We start from the raw sequence: 19,865 nt of genomic DNA, 5'->3' as shown, positions 1-19,865 counted from the left end.
CACCAAATCATACCTACTTTTTAATGTGTCCTTTGTCTTTCCAACTAAATCCATCACCGTCGACACAAGATTATTAGAAAAATTTCTTTATATATGCATCACATCAAGATTATGTCGAATCAACAAATTTTTCCAATAAGGAAATTGGAAAAAAAATACTTTTTTCCTCCAATTATAAGCCTTACAATCTGTAGGGCGCTTTCGTTTTTGGCCTTTTCCAAATGACATATTACCCAATTGTTCTAATTGCATAAGCGCTTCATCTCCAGTTAATGGAATTGGTGAAGTCCTGAGTTCTTCTTTCCCATCAAATGATTTTGTATCTTTGCACCATGGGTGATTTTGTGGAAGAAAACGCCTATGACCCATGTAAGATAACTTGCTCCTTAATGAAATGCAATGTGTGTCTTTGTGACAACAAGGGCATGCAAACTTGCCTTTAGTTGACCATCCTGAAAGATTTCCATATGCAGGAAAGTCGTTTATTATCCACAACACTGCTGCGCACACAATAAAATTTGATTGAGAAAAACATCATATGTTTGCACCCCTACTTCCCACAATTGTTTCAGCTCCTCAATCATTGGTTGCAAGTAAACATCTATTTCATTACCTGGACACTTTGGACCAGGAATAAGAAGTGTCATCATAAAGTATGGGCTTTTCATGCAAAGCTAAGGTGGCAAGTTATATGGTACCAAAACTACAGGCCAAATGCTATGATTGGCACTCATATTCCCAAAAGGTTGAAATCCGTCACTTGCCAAACCTAATCTAACACTTCTTGGATCAGTGGAAAAGCTAGGGTATTGTTAGTCAAAGTGTTTCCAAGCAAGGGAGTCAGCTAGATGTCTCAATACACCATCATTTGTATGCTTTTCCTTATGCCACCTCATTTCTTTAGCTATATCTCTTGCCATATGAAGCCTTTGTAGCCTAGGTGTCATTGGAAAGTGCCTTAAAACTTTCTGGGAAATTTTTTTTCCTTTTTGCTTGTTCAACTTCCATCTAGGCATCTTGCACTTAGGACATGATTCTTCATTTGCATGTTCCCCCCAATATAATATGCAATCATTTCCACAAGCATCAATTTTATTGTAATCTAAACTCAAATCACGAATTATCTTCTTAGCTTCATAGAATGAGTTTGGCACTAAAGCCCCTTCTGGGAGAACATCTTTCAATAGGGCCAATAGTGCATCTATGGATTTATTGCTCCAATGGTTAAGGCACTTCAATTGAAGCAATTTTACAATAAAAGACAATTTTGATATCTTACGACAACCTGGATAAAGTTCTGTTTCTGCATCCTTTAATAAGTCATAGAACCTTTTGGCATGCACATTAGGCTCTTCACTCTCATTTAATTCATTGTTCATATCATTCATAGAAGGGACATTATACGCATCACATACCACCCTTATAAGGTTCTCCTCCTCATAAGTATCATGTTCTACTACTGTACCTGAAGCTCACAATCACTTTGACATCTAATGATTTCCCCATGCAAGTCCCACACCTTATAACTATCCTAGAAACCCTTACTCAATAAGTCAACCCTGACATCTCTTCTCGCTTTGAATATAACATTCATACATTTTTTACAAGGACAACGTATTTTGCTTGTCGCTTCCTTCTGAGTAAAAGCCCATTCGAGAAAACCATCTACTCCTTTAATGTATGTCAGATTGCCTCTGTCTTTAATATCTAACCAACTTTTATCCATTTCTATTTCATAAAAGTTTGAAGATTAATATAAGATAGGGAAAAAAAATAAATATTAAAGTGCAAGAAATAAATATATAGTTATATACATCCCACAAATATTATGAACGTGACAGATTTCAAGCTAATATCTCTATATAAACAAGCATGGTCTTAAAATAAAATGAGATTATCACATTTGAGGCACAAATTCATAATTCTTTTGGGAAAAATCAAACATATAATCAAATAAGATTACCTACAATACATTACTCTATTTTATATTTTAAATGGCTTTGAATGACAGTTACAATGAACTTTGAAAAAATATAATTAAGCCAAACACATTCACAAGTAAATTCCATTCTCATGGACAATTATCAAGAGACCTCCCAACTAAACCATACTCCATTTTCCATATACATAGAAGTATTTTCAAGCAATGCCCAGAAGACACATACCATTTAAGAAGGGCATTGTACACTTGTAGTTATAACCCAAATGGAACATGCATTTATGAACATGTTTAAACAATCACATCAAAGCTGGTACGACAGGACATCATTGTGTTCATATATAAAATTTGACATAAGTAGTTTAATATGATAAATTTTTATTATATTAATATTTATAATATTTTTACTCAATTTTAAATTTCAACCATTAAAAGTAATCTAATGATAGAAAAATTAAGTGGAGAGAAAGTGGAGAGAGAAGTTAGTAAAGATATTCTTCTCCCATCTAATGCCCCCTTCTACTTGTATTATTCTATACATCAATTCAGTTAATTGGTTAGAAAATAGACCGAAAGAGATTTTGTTTGGTTGAAATTGTTTGTTAGTTGTCACGAACTAATCCAGAAATATACTAAATAAGAAATTTTTAGTCTAGTCTAAAGTGAATTTAGGAAACAATTCGTGCCAAATATATGAAATTAGATTAGGTTTTGAATAGAAAATTTGATACAAAATAATTTTTCCACTATAATTTTATACACTCAAATTTACAAAACAGAATATATTCTTCTTGGAAATAATGATATCCTATCCCAATAAATAGGGATGAATTGTTTTTATTTGAATATGAGATTTGAGATGAATCTTTTTTCAAATTTGAATCTTTTTAATACTTAAATCAGAACTAATTTCTTCTCATATCTGATGATATCTCTAAATTTTTTTTGTCAAAATATCAAAGAAACATACATATTAACCCTTTTTATTTTAACTTAATAGCAACAATATTTTTAAAATAATTTATAACATGCAAGAAAAATCATGAAAATTAGATAACGAATCAGGTACGATAAAATAAATCATAAAGAGAGGGGGAAAAAACCATAATCGTCGGAAAAATCATGAAAATTAGATATAAAATCAAATCGGATATAATAAAAAATTGCACAAAAAAGCATATATATAATTTTAGTTTCGAATGTTTTAAGGGCGAGCCTTTAATTTCCTGATTCCTTTATACCAGTCGAGCACCAAGAAGAAAATAGCAATGAGGAACGAGACACCATATCTTCCTCAAGAAATTGTCAGAAATATTCTCGCACGACTTCCCGTAAAATCCCTAATCCGATTTCAATATGTGTGCCAGGATTGGAAGAATCTGTTCAAAACCCCATGTTTCATTGCAGAACACCTCCACCATTCCACTCAGCAAAACTCTTTACTTGTTACCGATTGCTATATCAGCAAATGTATAGCTGATACTTGGCATTTAAGCATACTGAATCGCGAGATGCAATTTCTTGAATTTCGAAACCCTCCTATCGCTGATACCTTCGGGCCATTATGGAGGACTATCCATTCCAGTAATGGCTTGCTTTGTCTCGATCTCATCATAACTAATGGACCTTACAATTCCTTTATGTTGTGGAATCCGGCTATTAGAGAGGTCCGACAAGTGCCTCACTTTATTAATGATTTTGAGAAGAGTGATGATGCTTCTGTCGGATTTGGGTTCAGCCCAGTTGTCAATGATTACAAGATTGTGAAACTTTCTTTGCTTGATCGTATGGTTGTTGAAGTGGAAGTATATGCACTAAGGACAGCGTTTTGGAGGAAAGTTAAACTTGGCAATTTAGAAGTTACAACTATTAAGAGTGATCACGGTTTCCCTTGTAATGGATCAATCTTTTGGTATGGGTTAAAGGAATACGATAGAATTCATGTGATAGTTTCATTTGATATAGCAATTGAAGTCTTCACATTGATACCCTTTCCTACTGAGTCGCTTGCCTTTGAATTATCTCCCTTTAGGCTTACGATGTATGATAACAAACTTGCTCTGGTTTCTGCTATTAGAAATAATGAATCGTCTTTATTCATTGAGTTGTGGGTGATCGAGGAGTGTACAAATGAGCCCAGGGAGGGATGGATTTGGACTAAAATATATACAAGCAGATCCTGTCCATGTTGGAGTTTAAGTCCAATGATTATTTGGAGAAATGAAATTGTTTGTAGTGTCCATGCGATCCATGAAATGCCATTTGGAAGTGAAATGAAGAATGATGAAGCAAAAGTTCTTTTGTGTAATCTCACTACTAATGAATTCAACATGTTTGCTTTCCCAACAAAATGTGACTTTACTAATCGGCTTTTGGATTATGCGGAAAGCCTTGTTCCATTAAGTAACATCAAGATTGAAGGGCAGTGATCTGTTTTCTTAATTCGTGTATTTCTTAGTTACTTTATTTCAAGGGTGAACGGGAAAAATTTACCTATTATAATATTGAAAAAAGCATCGAGTGGGGCATGAATGCGAGCGCTACTTTTTTTTGTGGGCCCCACCTAGTGTCCATGTAATTTTTCTCTACCTAATAGAAACACGCCACTTCACATTCATATTAATCTTAGTTGCTATATTCTCTTTCTTTTCCATAATTAACTCATTTTAAATTATTTTTAATTTTTGCCCTTAGAAAACATCATCTCCCCTCTCTCTCCCTTTTTTTCCCCCTCAGTCTCTCCACATCTCCGTTGAAAACTTACTTCTCCAGTCCCCTCCTTTGGCTCTTCAACGAAGACGATAATCTAGAATGAGCAAAGCCTCTCAGATGGGTCCTCCCACCAGTAACTTGTCGATGGCGGCTCAGACTTCACCCTTTCGCCCTTAAATATATTTTTCCATTTTATTTGTCCTTCTTCCTCCTAACCAAAAGCTTGCACCGATTCCTCAGACGTCACTTTAATGTTGCGATCTCGTTGCTCTCTGTCTCTGGCAAACAAAAATCTGAACCTCGCTATTCTCTGCAAACGAAAGTCGAAAGCTCATCATTGCTCGCACACCCTAATTCGCTATCATCATTGCTCGAACAGTTGAAGCCTTGCATTCGCCATTGCTATCATGCTTGGAAATCTGAAGCCTTGCATATCGTTGCTTACTGTAAATGTATTTTTAGTTTTTATTTTTTTGATTTTTGGTTTTTAATTTCTATAGATTTAGCTTTGTTATAATATGCGATTCTGGTAGTTGCGGATCATGCTTTCACTTTGAGACTGATTTTGGGGGACGAATTATTGAAATACTCAAATTAGTTTCAACGAATAAATGATTTAGTGGTTTTCTTTTTTTTTGGTTTCTTGCTCTGTTATGGACTCATGGTTCCGCCGCCGCTAAGTGCTTGTTCCCTATCTCGTGTTCTTTTGGATCTCATCTTTCTAAATTCGTGTTTGTTCCCTGTTTCACCCTAAAATACAATGAATTGTGGATAAGGTCAATGAAGATGGGTTTCCTAAAAAATCCAGTACGTGCAAAATCCCTAATTTCTATTTGATTCTTCACTTTTCCGCTTGGTTTTGTGCTTCAGTGCAATCTTTGCCTTTCAGTGCCTCTCGTCTTCTTACTTTGCCTTTTTAGCTCATCTGACACTACTAGTTCTGTTCGTCATTTTGGTTTGCTGTTCCAGTGGGATGGTGGTGGGAACTGGAAAGGGTCGGTCATGAGGAGAAGAGTGGATGATGGTGGCTTGGAAAAATTTGCATAATTTTTAGATTTTCCAGTTAGGATATTGTTATACCACGTAAGCATCTGTATCAGCATTTTTTTAGTCAAAATGTCATATCTAAACAGTCAACATTAAAGCACTTAACAGCATGGGCATTTTGGCATGGTTTTCAAAAGTTCATATGCATTTTTTGCCTCCCACATTTTATTATTATGCTTAGTGCTCATTTTCAATGTTACAATAGGTAAGTTTGCCCCTTCATCCTTATTTCAATATGTTTTTTACGAAAATATATATACCCTTCTATATAACATGGATCATTTGTTCCTCAGAGATGAGTGCAAATTAGCACCAAATGTTTCTTCCTGTATATTTATAATTTTATTCTATTCACTTTCTTTTAAAAATGGATCCATGATTTTGTTGTTGGTATGGATTATTTGGGACTTTTTATCCATTCTGTAACATCTCAAATTATAAAGCTCTAAAAAATAGGCTATTAAGGAATCATGAGGTTCAAAGAAATTATTTTAAGAATTAGAACCTCAAAATTATTTTAATGGACAAAAAGCCTAGTTTTTGATGAAATTTTACAGAAATTAAAGAGAAAAGCAAGTAGTAAAATTATTTAATACCTAAAAAAATTTGGAGACACATTATACAATATTATTTTGAGCATTTAGAAAATTTATGAAGAGGTTTAATTTCCCAAATATGGCTCAAATGATTTTAAAACTAATTTCGAGGGATTAGGACCCTTTTTTCCCTAGAAATCCAAAGAAAAATAGTTAGAGGTTTATATTTGAGCTGAAAATTTTAGAATAATTATTTTATTAGGTAAAGAAGCTAATCAAGACATAAAATCCTTAAAGTAAATTAAAAATGAATTTATGAAATTAAAACTTATTTTCTTGAAAAAATTCAAAAAAATAGTTTGGAATTAATTTTTGACTCAATTTTTAGAGGAAGTATTTTATTGGCCAAAGAAACCGGTGGAGAAAGAAAATTCATGTAAAACATTAAGGATTTATTCTAGATTCAATTTATGTTCCAAAAAATAGGAAAAGGGATGGAATTGGAGATAAGAAAGGATAAAAAGGCAAAGTGGTTATTTCTCCTTCCCTCGCATCAACCCCACATGACCCCCCACTTAATAGCATTCAGAATATTTCTTTACCTTCTCATTTCCATCTGCAAGTCGAAGAGAAACAGAGAGAGAGTGAGAGAGAGATCGAGCAAGCTTGAGGAAGAAGAAGAATGACCGGGGAGAAATTTCTTGCATGCAAACCGATTAACGAGTTAAGGTGAGTCTTCTGGACATACTCCCATCTCCATTTTCTTTGATCGGTGATCATTTGGGCTGTTGATGATAATATATAAAGTCTGTTTTAGAAAGAGAAAGTGTAGAATTTGAGGATCAAGCTGTGGAAACAGTGTTTAAAGGTTAGATTGGGGGGTGTGGTTGTGACTTTGCTCATGCATCTGGTTATTATAGGAGTTGAGAGTCTGCTTTGAATCCAGAAAAATTCCAGATTTGCTATCAGGGGGTGCTGTTCGGTTTCTGCACGTCAAGAAGCATTTAAAGTGCTAAAATAGAAGAGCTACATTGATGTATGTTCTGAAATGTGGGTGAGCCTGTGAGAGGCATGATGATTCGATTTTAAGGCTTTCTGTTTTGGTGTTATGTTCTGCATTCAAATGAACATTAATTCTTGGGTTTGAAAACGGCAGCATGATGTTATAATATGATGTTGTTAAAGGAAAATGGAGTTGCTGAATTTAAAATGAAAGTTATGTGGTTCGAATGACATGTGTAAATATATTAATTATATAGACATACATGTAATTGTTGTATTGTCTGAAAATGATGATTTTGAAGCAGCAAAACCTTCCTAAAAGTTGATGCTAATATTCCCTTAAGTTAAATGATCGGTCAAGCTATCTAAACCAAGTTTAGAGATTTGAAAATGAAGGTCCAAATTTTGTCTTTGGGATTGAAGGGTATTCAGAGAGGAGATGTTGTCCAAAAACTTGGTATGAGGAAGTATTTTTAAATTAAATATAAGGCATGAATAAATTGTTGTAGTTGAGAGAATATCTTTAAAGCTGGAAAATTTCAGCATTTTTAGCAGAGGGGCTATTAGAATGTTAGAAGAATTTAATTGGACTAAAGCCTAATGAAGTTGTATGACATGGAGTTTTGTTAATGTATGAAGCTGTAGGCTCATTTAATTCAAATCTTGGGAGTATATTTCAAGTTTGGAAACTTCAGATTTAAGACTGAACTTGTCCAAAATTTTAAAAGAGGACTATTCAAATGAGTTAATTGTTTCGTTGTTTAGGTGCTTTATTAAGAAATAATGATATAAGCAAGTTAATAGGCACTTAATGAATGCAGTGTCGATGATGTGAATAAAGAAGAATGCACTTGAACTTGAATGTTGTTATTGACATTGATTAAGTTGTTTAATGAATAGAAAAGGGGACAAAACATTTAATTGATGTGAAAATTAAATGGTTAAGTTTAAAGAGTAAATTTGATTATTGTCTGGAATTGGGAAACATTAAAGTTGGAGAGGTCAGGCAACTTATGTTCTGTTGTGAAGTTTTAAAGTAAAGGAGAATTTAATGTCAAATGGTGCTAAACCATTGGGTTGTTATGGATAGAAGAAAGAAGATTTAATGTTCAAAGTCTTGAAAAAGAACCTAGAACTTGAATGGAATAGAACAATAAGTTAGAGTTCGTTATTTCCACTAAAAGATCAATGGTAATTTCAGATGCTTGAGTTATGTATTGAAAAGTTGTGAAATAAGTTTGAGCTAATGCACTAAGTTGGGAGTTGGACAAAGATTGCTTAGCTCAAACAGATGTTTATATATATAATTTTGTCCATGATGACCAATCACTTTCATAAGGGTAAAGTTTGAGTAAGTTATTATTTTAGAGAAGTTATTTAAGTTATAAATGGAATAAGTATTAACCTACACTTATGTGAATATATAAATGTTAAGTTTTGACATTTGCCCGAGCTCACCAAGGACACCATAATAAGAGGATATTAAGGTTTGTGTTGGAAGAAAGTGTACCATGTAGTAGTTCTTCTTACCTTACAATTGTATTATGATTGCTACATGTCTGTTTGTGCCATATTAGTATTTTAAAGTATGAGAACATGTAATCATTAATTCCTTGCATGGTTTAGCCATGGCCACATGTAGCTGATAGACATGAGACAGTATCTGCCAATTATTTGCACATTATTTATTCAACTTGTCTATCTGTCATTACGTATAAATGCTTAATTGGATTAGCTTGCAAGGTTATGTTTCACTTTGGCTTATTTTGCATGCTTTATATAATTTGTACACTCGTTTTATGGAAATTACTACTACAGGGATTCTTTGAAATCTCACCCTCCATCCTATGATGTGCAGTGAAGGCAAGCAACTCCAAAGCGAAAGAGGTATTAAGAGGTGAAGGTGGGCGAGACTGAAGAGTAGGAATACCTACTTAGTATTGGACTTTTATAGTAGAATATTTTGTATTTATTTACCTATATTTCTATATAAATTATCTGAGCAAATAATTGTTACTTGCTCTACGTAAATATAACTTTTGTATCATCCATAGGGAGGGGAACTCTGCTAGGTGCAGGTAAGAGCCATCAACCGGGATGGCTATTACAATATAACGTAATATTATAGAATTACAAGGTTTGGAATCCTTATAACTGATACAAATATAGTTTAGGATAGAGTCTATTGTGAATCACTCATCAATTATTCTAGAGGTTTAAATTATTTAGACAATGAATTTCAATGTTATTTTTGTGTTCAACTCATGTATTGGAATTATGTTTTCAAATGGTTCATGTTTTAAATCAAAAAAATAATTTACCCCATTTTACCTAGGTCAGAAACCTAGTGTTAATGATTCACAAGCATTAAAATAACTCTAAAAATATATAAAAAGTTAGGTGTTGCACATTCAATATACCAATTGTTTTAATTTTGATCCTAAATGTTAGTTATTACATTGAAGATTTATCCTATTTAAGAAATTTTTTGTTTAGTAATTAATCTGCCACGCTGGTTTTGGATACATTGTTTTGCTAGGGGTACGTACACGTAGACACACAACAATGTCAATATCAGGTTGGAGCCTAGAATCTCATTCAAGTATGACGAGTGGCATTATTACTAAGAACAACTTGCGGTTGACTATGTTTTCTTAATCTTAATAATAGTGTTTAGAAAAAAATTTACTCACGTAAGCCCTACTTTAGATCTGCTATTCGATTTTATTTTCACCTTTTGGTTAATTAATCTTCACTTTCCCTTCTTATTCGGTTGTTATTTAAATTCGAATGCATGCACATGCACTTATTCATCCTTATTTCCGCATGAGAAATTTCTAATGGAGAAACATTGTGCCTATGAAGAAGATATACGTTGTAATTATATTTTGATTTGCATATTAAGGAGCAGAGGTACACTACAAAAAAATAGACTTTAGGCGACGACTTTCGGCGGCGATAAAAAAAGTCGCCGCTGAAAGTCCACTTTCGGCGGCGACACCAAAAAGTCGCCGCCGAAAGTGGACTTTCAGCGGCGACTTTTCTAGTCGCCGCTGAAAGTTCGCCATTGAAACCAAGACTTTCAGCGGCGACAAAAGTGTCGCCGCTGAAAGTGGACCTTCAGCGGTGACTTTTTTTGTCGCCGCCGAAAGTGAACTTTCAGCAGCGACTTTTTTGTCGCCGCTAAAAGTATAATATAATAATATATATTTTATTTTACAATATTAATAAACAAATTGCCGAAAATGGACCTTCAGCGGCGACTTTTTTTGTCGCCGCCGAAAGTGGACCTTCAGCGGCGACTTTTTTGTCGCCGCCAAAAGTGGACTTTCAGCGGCGACTTTTTTTGTCGCCGCTGAAAGTATAATATAATAATATATATTTTATTTTACAATATTAATAAACAAATTGCCGAAAATGGACCTTTAGCGGCGACTTTTTTGTCGCCACCGAAAGTGGACCTTCAGCGGCGACTTTTTTTGTCGCCGTTGAAAGTATAATATAATAATATATATTTTATTTTACAATATTAATAAACAAATTGCCGAAAATGGACCTTCAGCGGCGACTTTTTTTGTCGCCGCCGAAAGTGGACCTTCAGCGGCGACTTTTTTTGTCGCCGCTGAAAGTATAATATAATAATATATATTTTATTTTACAATATTAATAAACAAATTCAATCTGGCTCAGTGACAAGAAGGTTGGACACGAAGGGAGGCGGTCACGAGTTCGAACCTGGAAGAAGACACATTTAAGGTGAAAATATTTAGACGATGACGTGGCGAGGAGGAGTGACGTGGCAATGACGTGGAGGTGGCTAGTGATGATGTGGCGGTCGGCGGTGATGACGTGGCCGCCGATGGCGATGACGTGGAGGTCGACGGTGCTGACGTGGCGGCCGGAGACGATGACGTGGCACCGGCGGTGATGATGTGGCATTGGTAAAGCCAATTCTTCTTAGGCATTACTTTCAGCGGCGACAAAAAAGTCTTTCAGCGGCGACAAGAGTGTCGCCGCCGAAAGTGTTTTCTGCGGCGACTTTTTTGTCGCCGCTGAAATGCTTTTCAGCGGCAACAAATGTCGCCGCCGAAAGTGTTTTCGGCGGCGACATTTGTCGCTGCTGAAACTTCTAAAAGTCGCCGCTGAAAGTATCTTTTAACGGCGACCTTTTTAGTCGCCACTGAAAGTTTTCAGCCACGGCTGCTACGGCAACGACTTTTCAGCGGCGACTTTTGTCGCCGCTGAAAGTCAATTTTTTTGTAGTGGTAGTAATAAACTCTACTAAACTTTTTAGTCCATGCATATAATCCCAAACTAATCAATTTTATAACTTTATTTTTGCATGTATAGAACTCCTTCAAATTTGAAGTTATATATAGATAAATCTCTTAAATTTTAAATAATTTGTAGGAAAATCATGAACGAAAATAATAATATGGGAGTTATCTACATAAATATAAGTTTGGGAAGATTTATTGTAAAGTTTCAAAGATTGTAAAGGTTAGCTACGTATGATATGAAGTTGTGGAGAGTTTTGGATAATTTAGCATAAAAATTGATTTCATTTTAAATTCATTTAACTAGACTTAAAAAAATGTTATTTACTGAATCAGATTTCATCCACCGTCCTATTTATTCAAAATCAATTTTATGTTAAATAGATTTTACACAATAAATTATATTAGTAATGATTTAATTTTAACTCTTTTTATAACTCACGAATCATATAAACTGGACAATAATTTTTCATTAAATTCACGTATCAATATCGTTCAAAATAATTTTTATTTTTATTTTTAAGAAAAATAAGTGCAAAAATAAAGGTGAGACTAATTATTTTCAAAACAGAAACTTATTAATAAGAATAAAGTTTTCGTAAAATATAATATGAATTTAAAGGCGAGGCCCCACAGTGTTCTAAGCTTCTTTTCCGCCATTCGAGTCTACACCAATGGATAGCCACCATATCTAGCTCAAAAATTATCAGAAATATTCTCAAACGACTTCATGTAAAATCCTTAATATGTTTCTAATGCATGTGCAAAGATTGGAAGAGAATTTCATGCATGCTTGCTTAAAAAATGTTAAAGGAAAAACAATGGTTACGGTAATGTACTTGCAGAATTATTTTGTTCAATCTCTATTGAATGTAAAAATTTAAACATATATATATATGTTTACTTTTGTAATTTAGATGCTTAATGTATATACTCCTCCAGTCCTAAATATAAGACTCATTTTATAGAGTAAATTAAAACATGTCTTATATTTAGGATTAGAGGGAGTACTAGATTAAAGATCATTGCCTTATTTTATTTATCTATTGGTATGGAACGAAGCTTATTTTTGGTAGAACTACGCTGATTCTTCTGTTGTAGAGCTTTCGAGAGACACCAATTATATATAAACAAAAAAAACTCTACTGAAACTTCTACAAAAAGATTTGTCACTTTTTTTTTTTACAAAGTATAACGAAAAATCTTATTCTGTAGCCTAAAAAATATTTGTGAAAATTCACTGCTAAAGACCTTGCCCCCCAATGCATCTTTGATCGCAATATACCTTGCGCATATTTGAGAAAATTCAGGTTTAATTCAATTTATTTTTTTAAAAAACAAATATGAAATATATAATTTTCTATTATATTTATTATAAAAATTTACCAGTTCTTTAGTAATTAATTATAACAAATATTAGTTAATGACAAGTTGCTTCAGCAGCAACCCGTTTGGATGAGATCCTGACTCAAGCTCAGCTTTAACATACATGGGGAAAAAAATCCTTTCGATGCATGTATTGTTTAATATCCTTCAAGGTGTTGTAGGAATGTTTTCTGTATTAGACAAAATTCATTAAAAAATTGGGGATAAATCCTCCATCGAGAATTTAATTAGTGAATGGTGCATAAAGACTTTGTGCAACTTAACTTTCTGGGGTACAACTTAACTTCTCTTATGTACAATTGATATTTCTTTGTGTGCAATCATCTTCTCTTCTATCACATCTTTTTGTGCAACTGAACTTCTTTTGTGTTCAAGTTATCATCTTTATATACAAATTAGTTTCTCGTATCTGAAAAATATTTCGTGCAAATCATTTTTCCTATATGTAACTCAACTTCCTTATGTGCAACTTATATATCTTCTTTTGTGCACCCTATCATCCTAGGTACCATTTGCTAGTTTTCCCAAATTCATATACATCTCTATATATTTGCCGTTTTGCATTGCAAATGACTTATTCAGGATTACGATTCGTGTGGTTGTAACCGACATCGTGTTTTTTCCTCTCCATATACATTGCGCAAATACAAACATATCAAGAAATATTCATCCATCTTCTCTACTTCAATATATCAATTCAGTTAATGGACCAGAGCATAGATAAAGAGAGATCTTTTTCGACTTAAAGTTGTTTGTTACTATTAGATTTCAGATCTGCATTAAGATATTGGATATAGTTATTTATGTAATTAAATATAAAATAAATTAAATAAGAGATTTAATTTGTGTTATCCAACAAATTTATTTGACAACACTTACATCAAGTTCTGCAATTATACATGATCAGGTATTTTATTTTTAAAATATTAAAATTTAATAGCATTTAACTATCAATCCACATAAAACAAAAGATGGACATATGACTATATGTGATTAGAGAACTTGACATAAGATATATAAGCAACTTAACCTTAGTTTTTTTTCCTAATCTAAGTATCAAGATTATATGATTTAATTTAGTCAATTTGAATTCAAATCGTATTTGTGGATTACATTAGGATTTAATTCGTTATAAATATATAATAGATATTCAATACCTTTAAATTCATATTATCTCTCATTAACTAAGATAATGGGGGATATAATGATAAGTACCACTATTATTAAATTCGTGAGTTGACTCTCCAAGTTTAATGTTTTTACGTTTTTAGTTAACAAAATCGTGTCGATTCACTCTTAAACTTGTAATAACTGTAAACTCGGTTAAACTTACGAATTGATTTACCGAGTTTACCATTTTTACATTTTAAGCTTACAAAATCATGTCAACTTGCTTTTGAACTTGTGCTAAATTTTTGGCTTTGATTATGTTTAATGACTTTATATATATATATGAATTTTATAGAAATTTCTTTGTTGAATGTGATAAATTATGAAAATTGATGGATATAATTTCAATTATTTAAATTTAAAATATATTTAAATGAAATTGATCTCATTTTTTATATATTAATTATTTAATTATATACTTTTAATATCAATTTATTAATAAAAGTAAACTGTTACGAGTTCACGATTTGAGTTTACGATCCAAGTTTATATCATTCTCACGAGTTTGTTTAAACTCGTAAGTTTGACAACCTTGATAAGTACACTAATGAATGGGGGGGGTGTATTAAAATGATAAGATATTTTGTAATTTCAAAATATCCCTTCCCAAAAGCTCCCTCCGTCATTTATAAATCATCCCATAATCGCAGAGCTTTTCATTTACCTCTTTTTTTCTTGTGTGCGGTGCATCTATCGGGAGCAGTGATAACCCAAACCCAAATCCAGTAAGTTACTCTCCCTTGCTCCTTTAAATTTGAAAATAGATTTAAATAGAAAAATTAATATACAATAATTTTCTTCCAGTATAATTTTTATATACTCTAACTTAAAAAATAGAACATATTCCTCCTTCAAATAATTATCATGTCCCAATAATAAGTAAGAAACTAATTATCTTAATAGTCGTCGTTTGATTGCGCAGCTGTGAGACCCCTTTATACAAGTGGATCATGATGGAGCAGATAGTAATGGACAACGACACACTGCCATATCTTCCCCCAGAAGTTATAATAAGTATTCTTCTCCGACTTCCAGTAAAATCCCTAATGCGATTTCGATGTGTGTGCAAAGAGTGGAAGAATCTCTTCAAAACCCCATCTTTTGTTGCTGAGCACCTCCATCACTCCACTAAGCAGAATTCTCTTCTTTTTGATTGCACTATCTATGGTTGTACGTTAAGTTTGCTCAATCATGAGATGCAAGTTCTTGAACTTCAGAAACCTCCTTTCATTGATACCTCAATGGGTTCCTACAGGATTGTCTATTCCAATAATGGCTTGCTCTGTGTCGAACTCATTAATGTAAAACCCTCTTCTTGTGGAATCCAGCCATTAGAGAGGTCCATCAGGTTCCCAAAGCTCTTAAACCTTTTGAACACGAGTATTATTGTTGTGTAGGATTTGGGTTCAGCCCAATTGTTAATGATTATAAGATAGTGAGACTTTTTGTTTCTTGGTATGATCAAATGGTTCATAGAGCTGAAGTGTATTCATTAAGCACAGGATCATGGAAAGAAGTTGATGTTGGGAACTTAGAGGACGTGATTGATATCAGTAGTAGTTGTATCACTTTTAATGGATCAATCTTTTGGTTTGGTTTAAAGGAAGATGTGGAGAGTGAAAGTGATGGTTATTTGATAGTCTCATTCGACATAGCAATGGAAGAGTTTACATTGATACAGATGCCTGCTTTATCCCCTAAATCATCACTTTGCAATAGTCTTACTTTGTATGATAACAAACTTCCTATGCTTTCTACAAGATTAAATGGAAATTCTTGTTCAACTGATTTGTGGGTGATGGAGGGATTGAGTTGGACTAAGATATATGATATCAAACCCTATCCCTCCTCTTTACATCCAGTGGCTATTTGGAGGAATCATATTATTTGCACAACTCATGACAGGTTTAAAAGTTCTTCGGACATTGAAGGTGGATTAATGGATAATCCTAACATAGAAACCATGGTGTGCAATCTGACGAACATGGAATTCAAGATATGTGCTATCAAAAGATGTTGCTTTGGCCATGATTTGATTTCGAATTATGTGGAGTCTCTCGTACCAGTTAGCAACATACATGTGGAAAAGCCGTCGCTTGATCGTAAATTTGGATTATTACATTACATATTTAATTTATTTAAGTACTTTCAATGGAGCTGAATCTATATATAATTTTAGATTATCTGTCCATTAGAGATGTTATCTAGAATAATGAATGCATATTATCAACACTAACACTATATAAGTGTCTCTTGTTATATATACGACCTATTTAAAATTTGAAGTTGTTTAGTCTTCTTTTAAAGGTGGATATGTCATTAAATTTTTGGCGTGTGTATTATTTGGGACTAGTGGATTAGAACATGCGACAAAGGTTATTTGACCTTGTATGATTTTTTTCTTCCAGGAGTATTTTGGGTTTATGTTAACTTCCTAATTACTAATAATGGTTCGTAAATTTACACTAGTGTGGCGTTTGAATAGACGGATTTATACTTGAATTTTGATTTTACATTTCTTAAATTTTAATTAATTTATTTAAAGTGTTTGTTTTGGTAGTATTACCTCCAGTCCTAATTATAATACTTCGTTTATAAATTATAAATAAAGTCTTATAATTAGTACAGGAGGTAATATATAAAAATCCACGTTAAGATATTAGGCAAATTTGCTCATTTATCCCTTAATATGGCACAAAGTTTTATTTTAATATCTTCATTTTATGAAGTGGATTTTTAGTCCTCTTATCCTAACTGGGAATCTCACTCCTAATGGCTTTATCTTTTGGTTAGCGCAAAGGCGACTTGTGCCGGGTGAAGATAGAATGATCCTTTTTCTCATAGTTTCATTTGACATAACAATGGAGGTATTCACATTAATATCAATGCCTCCTCAAAAAAAATTTTAGTCCTCCCAAGTGCCTTACCAAATATGATAATAAACTTGCTATAATTACTCACACTTGCACCACAGGTAGTGCAGATGTTAAATCGTCCTTAATTCATTTGTGGGTGATGGAGGAGGCTACTTGGACTAAGAAATACACTTGCAACCCATGTCCATTCTTTTTACTTACAAACAGTGTCTTTATTTGGGGGAGTCAAATGTTTTGCGATGCTTTTGTAGCCCCAAGACACAAGAGTAAATTTAAGCAAGGGGCAAAAAATGATGGGCCAATGACAGCTCTATTTATAGTTGATCTTATTACCAACGAAATTAAGATGCTTCCTGATAAAAGATGGTTCCAAGTTGATGTCATTTTCTATTATAATGAGAGCCTTGTACCAGTGGACAACAGTCACTTTCAAGAGCCTTTATCCAAAATCTTTAGAAGAACCATTTAGATCATTTTATACTTAAAATCCCTGTGGTCCTCTAGAGATTATGATTTCTAGAATTAAGAATGGCTAGTTGTTTGTTGCTTTATTTGAGCGATATACAATATCTTATTGTTTAGTTTCTTTTTATGATTGATATATATTGTTCGATTGCTTCTGAATGGATTAATTATTTAATATTTGTTGTCTAGGTAATTTACTCGTAATTTTATATCATTTTAGCGGAAAAAAAATTATAAGGAAAGCAAATTTAATATTCTTGCATGTTCATTTAATTTTTCAAGGACGTGTGTGCTCTTTTGGCCAATATAATGGTGAAAGAATAGTGCTGAACTGCCGGTTAAGATTTTTCTGGATTTTTCTTTTTTTTTATCAATAACATGTTTGCTTTCCCAACAAAATGCAGCTTTAATTTACTGATCGCATTTTGGATTTTGCAGAAAGTCTTATTCAGATAAGTAACATTCAAATTAAAGAGGATTGATCTGTTTTCTTAATTATTAAATTTGTTATTTACTTTTAATTCTGAAAAAGCATACTTGTTGGGAGAGCTTTAATCTTAACACTTTTGGCTTGACAGAAATTAGTCTCAAGTCCAAAAATGAGAATACTTTGACTTATACCCAAAAAAATATTTCTTATTTGCTTTATTTAGATTTTTTTATGAAAATATATATCCTTGTGTATATATATATAATATTGCATCATTCGTGTGTTAGAGATGTTAAATGCAAATTAGTACCAAATGTTTCTTGCTTTTATATTTGTAATTGTAGGTTAAGAGTGATCCATAATTTAGTTGTTGGAGTGGATTACTTGGGACATTTTTTCCATTCAATATACCAATTGTTGTAATTTTATTGAAGATTATTGATATCCTAAATGTTAATTGATACATCGAAGATTTATCTTATTTTTGTGTGCATATTATCAGATCATTTGTATAATTCAGCCTGAAAATTCATTGCATTTTAAATTCATTCAACCAGACTAAAAAATGTTATTATTTGTTGAATTAGGGTTCATATGTCGTCCTATTTTTTTAAGATCAATTTTATTTTGAATAGATTTTAGCTAGTAAATTATATTTATTAATGAATTAATTTTAATTCAATTTATAGATCATGAATCATATAGACCGATCAATCATTTTCACTAAATTCACAGATCAATAATTCCTCTTTTTACAAGAGACAATTAACCAAATTACATTGTTTAAAATATTGATCAAATTAGTTAAAGAGAATAAATATGTAAAAAAATGTAATATGAGTAGTTAAATGAGGGTAAAATGGAAAATAAATAAATAAAGTTTGAGACAACCTTCACGACTTCACGTTGTTTCCTTAAGTGCCGTGCATGACATCTCTGATTGGGAGAATTCAGGTTTAATTCCATTTATTTTTCAAAAAAGATATGAAACATAATTTTTGATTATGTTGATTATAAAAAATTGTCATTTCTTTAGTAATTCATTATAACAAATATTAGTTAATGCCAAGTTGCCCAATGGCAATGTCACCCATTACATTTGGAAACTTATTAGATGGCATAAGTCCCTAGACTAGAAATCTTATTACTCAATCCCTCAACTATTACTCGGTACAACTCAGTCTCTAAATATTTAACTTAGTTAAAACTTGGTTCCTATCTTTTTCTCACTTAATAAATTGATCTAACATGGCAACAGATATTGTTGACTATGTTAAAAAATGCTGATGTTTTTTTCAAGTAAGCCCCGCGTAGCTCCGAAAACTGAAAGCAAATCAGCAATATTCTTGAACTCTCCACCTGACCGTGAATCAAGAAGCAAGTAACTGAAAAACTGAGTCATAACTGAGTCAAAATTTGAAGGATCAAGAGACTAATTTGCCTAAGTTAAAAGTTTAAGAATTGAATTATATCACTTCATATATAAAATAAAGCTCGTGAGATTTTAGTCTAAAAAAAGGGTTGTGAGATTTTTGCTCAACAATTGAAAACAGTATATCCTCCTCCAAATAATCATATCCTATCCTAATAATCAGGACGAATTGTTTTTGAGATGGAATTTTCGTATTTGAATTTGAGATGAAATCTTTGTTCAGTAATGACTTTGTTTCAATTCTTAAATCCACAGTGACTCGCTAATAATATAAACCAATCAATCATTTTCAATAATTTGGCCAATCAATATCATTAAATTCAAATTATTTATCAATTTATTTTTATTGATTAGTAGTAATTTTGATATAAACACGTTGAGTAATCAAATCACAGATAAAATTCTCCGCGATGAATTTTTTATTGAACCTAATAAAAAAGATTACACGCCTGATAAATATAAATGAAGTTAGAGTTTTTTAACTTTTTATTTTTTAAGAAAATTAAGTGAAAAAAAAATAAAGGTCTTGAGATTTTTGTATCAAAAAAAGTTGTGAGATTTCTTTTTCAGCAAATGAAAACAGCATATCCTCC

General features: G+C 32.4%; 2 protein-coding genes across 2 annotated transcripts; both read left to right on the top strand.

Annotated features, from left to right (window-relative positions):
• Positions 1-3,207: 3,207 nt before the first annotated feature.
• LOC114756812 (F-box/kelch-repeat protein At3g06240-like) lies at positions 3,208-5,698 on the top strand. Its single transcript, XM_028945754.1, has 2 exons — positions 3,208-4,002; positions 5,522-5,698. The coding sequence occupies exons 1-2, from the start codon at positions 3,208-3,210 to the stop codon at positions 5,696-5,698; spliced, it is 972 nt and encodes a 323-aa protein (XP_028801587.1).
• A 9,339-nt stretch (positions 5,699-15,037) lies between these two features.
• Positions 15,038-15,466, top strand: LOC114756811 (F-box protein At5g49610-like). The gene has a single exon (XM_028945753.1). The coding sequence runs from the start codon at positions 15,038-15,040 to the stop codon at positions 15,464-15,466; it is 429 nt and encodes a 142-aa protein (XP_028801586.1).
• The last annotated feature ends 4,399 nt before the right edge of the window (positions 15,467-19,865 follow it).

This window comes from Neltuma alba, unplaced genomic scaffold, assembly GCF_004799145.2.
Source record: "Neltuma alba isolate B1F8T4 unplaced genomic scaffold, ASM479914v2 tig00010511_pilon, whole genome shotgun sequence".
Classification (NCBI taxonomy): Eukaryota; Viridiplantae; Streptophyta; class Magnoliopsida; order Fabales; family Fabaceae; genus Neltuma; species Neltuma alba.
This window is presented reverse-complemented; position numbering and strand designations above follow the sequence as displayed.

Bases quoted from the DNA above. Each gene is read 5' to 3' on its own strand.
- LOC114756812 (XM_028945754.1), top strand. From the start codon at position 3,208: ATGAGGAACGAGACACCATATCTTCCTCAAGAAATTGTCAGAAATATT. The intron at 4,003-5,521 runs GTTTCTGCTATT...TTTGTGCTTCAG, and splicing joins ATGATAACAAACTTGCTCTG to TGCAATCTTTGCCTTTCAGT.
- LOC114756811 (XM_028945753.1), top strand. From the start codon at position 15,038: ATGGACAACGACACACTGCCATATCTTCCCCCAGAAGTTATAATAAGT.